This window comes from Pseudophryne corroboree, chromosome 6 (assembly GCF_028390025.1).
Source record: "Pseudophryne corroboree isolate aPseCor3 chromosome 6, aPseCor3.hap2, whole genome shotgun sequence".
Classification (NCBI taxonomy): Eukaryota; Metazoa; Chordata; class Amphibia; order Anura; family Myobatrachidae; genus Pseudophryne; species Pseudophryne corroboree.
In genome coordinates this window covers 568,357,455-568,364,698 of record NC_086449.1, presented here as the reverse complement: position 1 = coordinate 568,364,698, position 7,244 = coordinate 568,357,455, and the positions used below count along the sequence as shown (strand labels likewise).

The window sequence follows — 7,244 nt, the reverse complement described above, 5'->3', positions numbered from 1 at the left end:
AACCATAGTGACAATTTGTGGTTGTAATTGCACAGGAAGTCCCATAGGGGGCTTAAGGTGTTCCACCAGAGTACCTAGTAGGTTTGTGAACGCAGCCCAGGTTGACTCCTGATTGGTTACAGGAGCTGCAGACTGACTGGGAGATGTATGACTTAGTACACAGACCACCATACAAAACTTCCCCCTCTGGTAAATCTTTGGCGCATGCTCTGCATGATGCAGGAGCATCCCCAGATTTACTGCCCTACATGTTAGACATTATGCACAAATGCAACATGGGGGGTAATTCAGAGTTGATCGTAGCAGCAAATTTGTTAGCAGTTGGGCAAAACCATGTGCACTGCAGGTGTGGCAAATATAACATTTGCAGAGAGAGTTAGAATTGGGTGGGTTACTTTGTTTCTGTGCAGGGTAAATGCTGCCTGCTTTATTTCTACACTACAATTTAGATTTCAGTTTGAACACACCCCACCCAAATCGAACTCTCTCTGCACGTTACATCTGCCCCCCTGCAGTGCACACGGTTTTGCCCAACTGCTAACAAATTTGCTGCGATCAACTCTGAATTAGGCCCTTAATACGCTTTGTGCACATGCGTACCTTACTGTGCAGTTGTCTTCTTCTGGAAAGATAGGATATGACCTCAGAGTATCTATTAGACATACTATGCTCCAGAAATACCAGTGCCACTATACACCACTGCTGACTGCACTACAAGTACCACTGCATGTACCTGCAGGTGTGCACCACAAACACTGCATATCACCTGCAAAAACCTGCTCCTTGCTGCATCTGCCTCCTATTGTCTTTTGAGGCAAATTAGGGACCAGGAGTAAGAGTTAATGCTGATCCTTGTAGTGCCAAATTAGAAGATCCCGGGATGCCTCCAGGTAAGCTAGCTCTAAGTGGTGCTATTATCATGTAGTGTAGGACCACCAGAGCAGAGACACCTTGCCATGGCTTGCGGCTTACCATTTCTTTGCAAATGTATGTAAAGCTAGGTACACACTATACAATTATTGGTTCAATTTTCCAATAATTGGTTGATTGGCCTGTTTTTTGGTGTAGTGTATAGACATGTGTTGGCCAAACACTGATAAATCAGTCCAATAAAACGTCAAGAAACGCTCGGTTTTGAAAATGGTCAGACTAGTAAGAAGATATCAGCCAAAAGATCCAAATATCGGACAGTGTGTTAGCATTTTTGATAATCTGCAAATATTGTCTACTAGTTACCCAGTTTATTTATTCTATTTGTGGACAGACATATGCAAATTCAGTCTGGTCTGGCAGAAAATCTGTAACTTGAATTTTTTTTAAATAAACTAAACTAAAAAAAGCTTAGCGTGTAGCGCAGATAGTGGGACCTTCCACTGACTGGAAAATGCTTCTACTGAAGAATCATAGGTGGTCATTCCGAGTTGTTCGCTCGTTGCAGTTTTTCGCAACGCAGCGATTAGGTGGAAAATGCGCATGCGCATGGTACGTAGCGCGCATGCGCCAAGTACTTCACACAAAACTTAGTAGATTTACACAAGCCCGACCGACGTTTTTTCATCGTTTGAGGGATCTTAGTGTGATTGACAGGAAGTGGGTGTTTCTGGGCGGAAACTGGCCGTTTTCAGGGAGTGTGCTAAAAAACGCAGGCGTGCCAGATAAAAACGCAGGAGTGGCTGGAGAAACAGGGGAGTGGCTGGCCGAACGCAGGGCGTGTTTGTGACATCAAACCAGGAACTAAACGGACTGAGGTGATCGCAATCTAGGAGTAGGTCTGGAGCTACTCAGAAACTGCAATGAATTATTTAGTAGCAATTCTGCTAATCTTTCTTTCGCTATTCTGCTAAGCTAAGATACACTCCCAGAGGGCGGCGGCTTAGCGTTTGCAATGCTGCTAAAAGCAGCGAGCGAACAACTCTGAAGGACCACCATAGTGTGTACCTAGCTTAATTGAGATCTCTGCATTACTAGTATCATGTAGTATGTACATCTCTTTTACTGGCCTATAGCAGTGTGCCTGTGGAATTTCTTTTTTTCTTAAATACATTTCACTGTGTGAAAACTTTTCTGTTAGAAAAAAAAAGCACCACCGTGATGTCAAAAGTAGCAATTTGAAAAACTTTGTCTTTAATAGATTTTAACCTTTGAAAACAGCCAGCAAAAGAACTGCTGGAAAAAAACAAACAAAAACATTTGTTTCTCTAAACCAGTGATCTGCTACCGGTAGCTCACCATAGTATTTTCGGTAGCTCACAGAGCGCACGGGCTTGGCCAGTCACTGGCACTCCTCCTCCCTTCATTTTTAATATGGTGCCGGCCGTCAGCCAATTAAAGCTCGTGGGCCGGCAGTGGGGCCCTGATTGGCTGCAGGACCGCGAGTTTTGATTGGCTCACTTACCGACACCATATTTTAAATGCTCGCCGCCGCCGGAGACTGTCACCCTCACCGCAGCCGCTCTTCGGACTTCACAAGAGAGGCACGCGCTCTCCTCCACTTCCGTCCCTCATACAGGGGGAGCAGCACCAGCGGCAGTAGAAGAAGCCAGCAAGGGTTAGAACTGTGTGGGGCACTGTATCGTACATTGCGGGGAGTGGGGGGGGGGGGGGGGGGGATTTTATCTGGAGCTGCGGGGGGCATTTTAAATGGCATTGCAGGGGGAATTGTATCTGGCACTGGTGGGGGAATTGTATCTGGCACTGGTGGGGGAATTATTTGTGTATATGGCACTGCTGGGAAGCATTATTTGTATATCTGGCACTGCTGAGGGGCATTGTGTGTGTATCTGGCACTACGCGGCAGTGCATTACTTGTAGTTGTGAGGCCACACCCACTTTCACAGGAATGCATGCACATTGGGGGGAGGGGGTAGCTCCTTCAGAGGTTTTATTTTCTGAAAGTAGCTCACACCCCAATTAAAGTTGGAGACCACTGCTCTAAACTATGCTTATCAAAATTTCTGGTCTTCTCTCACCTGGGTACAGGACAAACAGAAATTACAGCAGACATTCAAAATGACTGCACACAACTAAGTATTCAATCCCTCACACAGGTATTTGAAATTACTGTTTAGGATACATTAAACATCCAAAAACTTTGTTCTAGTTAGGCTCGTCATGAATTCAGATTGTAATGGGTGCATCATGAGTTTCTTATTGGTCAGTTATGCAACATGGCCCATAAACAAACAAAACGCACCCAAGGAACTTAAAAGGTACAATAACAGGATACAATAGACAGTCATGCTTTCAAGAGGGAAAAGGACAATTTGGAAAGTTATGAAAATAACCACCAGGAAGTAGAGATTATGGGAATGTAAAGCAAAATATAATTTGGGTCCAACATTAAATGAAAATAACATCTGTAAAAGATCAGTAAATTAAAATCAGTCTTTGCACAATATTCAGTAAAAATAGGACTCAAGATTATAATTGCATTAAAGTCGCAAACACAAAATATATAATATTTCCATCACTGATCAGAATTGCTTTTTGAGAAACCTATGCGTAATAAAATTCACATTATCTATATTAAAATTGGGACTTTGTTCCATAACTAAAACTTAATCCAACCATTGTTTTGTCATGGCCACCTATTTGGTAAATGTAGTAGCCTCCGCATTGCAGACATCGGCGAGTTCCCGGTGAGTCTGCCTGATGTTTTAAAGGGGCAATAAATTAAAAGTCATTTACTGGAGACACAGCACAGACAACTCTCGTATTTTACAGGATACATTTTCTGTATCTTCACAAATAAAAATGATGGAAACTTGTATCTGCAATCACATGGCACTCCCTAGCAGGCAACGGACAATACTCAGGTCTATAAATTCTTTTAGTTTTATTTATTTTGATTATATAAAACTTGCTCTACAAATTTACTTTAATGAATGAAGAAGGTTGAATTCAATCAAATCTAAAAGGAAATATTCATCAAACATAACACAAAGCGCAACATTTTACACAGCTCTATATTCTGTAAATATCATTTGTCTTATTTATACAGAGGAAATAGATTACACAGCGCTTTCAGAGATCATCTTATTGTTGTCACAGTCAAGCTCCCAGTTTAAGTTCCATACCTACCACAGAAACACTAACCGAAACCTATGTTTTTGGCCTGTGAGAGGAAAGTGAAACAAATGGCTCACACCCTAGCAAACACGAAGGACTTAAATGATCAACCCAATGGTGCCCTGGTTGGACTGGAGCCCATTGCCCCAGCATTGTGAGGCAGCAGCATTTAGCACTGTGCCACACAATTTTAGGAGTCTTAAAGGGGTCTGTAACCTTAAAAAGAGTATGTGATAAATCATGCCTAGGGACAGAGCAATGTACATGCTAAAGCTACTCATCTCTGCATGCAAAAGCACATTTAGGGCATTGCATATTCAACCACTTTCCACATTATGAGGTACCTCCCAGACCTGGCCATGATCCCCAGTTTAATGATGAGCCTTCAATATGGCCACGCATATATCCCTGGTCACTAAACAATGTCCCCGAGGCATGGTATTGCAAAAGGATTAACATACTTCAATAAGATTGACAGGGGAGCTCTGGGAGGAGAACGGTGAACTCTGGGAGCAGACTTGCTATTATCATAGAAACTAGACAACCGTATGACAAGAATAATTTTATTAAGTCATAACTCATATTTACATTATAAAAATACAAAAAGAAAACCTGTATAGCATTAGAGTAATGTTGACATTTGCAGTGAACACACCGTTTACATACGCGGGAGGTGGTTGACAGTCAAAAGGTCGACGTGTTTTTTTTTTAGGGTTCTTCCACATTTTTACAACTTTTGCTGCATTTACTACCCATGTCACAAACTATTACCATTAGTATCCTTGTGGAGAGCGGAGCGAGCCACGGAGCCTGAAGTGCGGCGATCATTATTTCAACGAATATGGGTAAAAAATGTTTTGTTTTAAAAAAACAACAACCCTAAATTTGCAAGCGCGTGTCGACTTTTTGACCCTATGATGTAGACCTAATGACTGCCTATCTTTTTAATGTATATCTTCTGTATCACACCCACATACGCAGGAGTTGTACTGCAGAGTCTACAATTCTTTAGAATGTGGTGCTACAAAGCAATAACCATCATGCAGCCCCATGTTTTCATGACCTGAAAAGGGTTTTATGGTAGTGTCCAGTTGGTTCAAAAGGCATAATTAGACTATGGCATAGCAGATGTATTCTCTTGTTCTGTTATATTGCAGCTCTGACATTATTGTGAAATGGAGCAGATTGGTTGCAAACACACAATTACTTCTTTACTGCTTTAATCTTAAATCAGTTTGTTTTGGCACTTCAAAGTGCTGTCGGACTCTAAGGAGACATGGGAATTAATGAGAAGCACAAGCTGAGCCACCCTAGGAAAGATGCATTCAATTTCTAAGCAACAGTCTAATTTTAACTCAAAGTCAATGCAGTGCTTTGCGGGTCATCCATACTTTCTGTCAGGCGTAAGAGTAACTGCAAACAGGTTTGTTCTTTCATATTGTTTCTACTACATTTCTTTAATTAAATACATGTCATTTTAACTTTAGCATGGAGTTATCGTAACCTTTGCAGAACAGTTTCAGAAATCAAATACAGTAAAAGCAGATGTTTATACAAAGTATATAACCTTTTAGCACTCTGCAGTTACATTTCAGTAAGCCAGAATAAAAGCTTGCGGTAACCTCCAATTACACAGAGAGGTAATGACCGATGCCAGCTGAGTCCAGATCCCACAGGAGCAGTGCCAACGAGGATGGGCTGAAGAGATAAGAAATTGCACATGTTAAAATAAGAATTTACTCACCGGTAATTCTATTTCTCGTAGTCCGTAGTGGATGCTGGGTACTCTGTAAGGACCATGGGGAATAGACGGGCTCCGCAGGAGACTGGGCACTCTTTAAAGAAAGATTAGGTACTACATCTGGTGTGCACTGGCTCCTCCCTCTATGCCCCTCCTCCAGACCTCAGTTAGGGAAACTGTGCCCGGAAGAGCTGACATTACTAGGAAAGGATTTGGAATCCAGGGTAAGACTCATACCAGCCACACCAATCACACCGTACAACTTGTGATAACTATACCCAGTTAACAGTATGAACAATAGCTGAGCCTCATTCAACAGATGGCTCAGAATAATAACACTTTAGTTAAGCAATAACTATATAGAAGTATTGCAGAAGTCTGCACTTGGGACGGGCTCCCAGCATCCACTACGGACTACGAGAAATAGAATTACCGGTGAGTAAATTCTTATTTTCTCTGACGTCCTAGTGGATGCTGGGTACTCCATAAGGACCATGGGGATTATACCAAAGCTCCCAAACGGGCGGAAGAGTGCGGATGACTCTGCAGCACCGAATGAGCAAACTCAAGGTCCTCCTCAGCCAGGGTATCAAACTTGTAGAATTTTGCAAACGTGTTTGATCCCGACCAGGTAGCAGCTCGGCAAAGTTGTAAAGCCGAGACCCCTCGGGCAGCCGCCCAAGAAGAGCCCACCTTCCTCGTGGAATGGGCTTTTACTGATTTAGGATGCGGCAGTCCAGACGCAGAATGTGCAAGTTGAATCGTGCTACAGATCCAGCGAGCAATAGTCTGCTTAGAAGCAGGAGCACCCAGCTTGTTGGGTGCATGCAGGATAAACAGCGAGTCAGTTTTTCTGACTCTAGCCGTCCTGGAAACAGATTTTCAGGGCCCGGACTACGTCCAGCAACTTGGAATCCTCCAAGTCCCGAGTAGCCGCAGGCACCACAATAGGTTGGTTCAAATGAAACGCTGATACCACCTTAGGGAGAAATTGGGGACGAGTCCTCAATTCTGCCCTGTCCATATGGAAGATCAGATAAGGGCTTTTACATGACAAAGCCGCCAAATCTGACACATGCCTAGCCGAAGCCAAGGCCAAAAGCATGACCACTTTCCACGTGAGATACTTCAACTCCACGGTCTGAAGCGGCTCAAACCAATGTGATTTTAGGAAATCCAACACTACGTTGAGATCCCAAGGTGCCACTGGAGGCACAAAAGGGGGCTGAATATGCAGCACTCCCTTAACAAACGCCTGAACTTCAGGCAGTGAAGCCAGTTCTTTTTGAAAGAAAATAGACAGGGCCGAAATCTGGACTTTTATGGATCCCAATTTTAGGCCCATAGTCACTCCTGACTGTAGGAAGTGCAGAAATCGACCCAGCTGAAATTCCTCTGTTGGGGCCTTCATAGCCTCACACCAAGCAACATATTT

At 43.1% G+C, this 7,244-nt stretch overlaps 1 protein-coding gene across 2 annotated transcripts in view; it reads right to left on the bottom strand.

Moving 5' to 3' along the window:
• Positions 1-4,617: 4,617 nt before the first annotated feature.
• Positions 4,618-7,244, bottom strand: part of NUP37 (nucleoporin 37) — a 145,525-nt gene continuing 142,898 nt past the window's right edge. For both annotated transcript variants that reach the window (XM_063927803.1, XM_063927802.1), the window contains exon 10: positions 4,618-5,766. In XM_063927803.1, the coding sequence (XP_063783873.1) occupies positions 5,653-5,766 (114 nt within the window). In that variant the 3' untranslated portion in view covers positions 4,618-5,652. The remainder of the gene's footprint in view (positions 5,767-7,244) is intronic.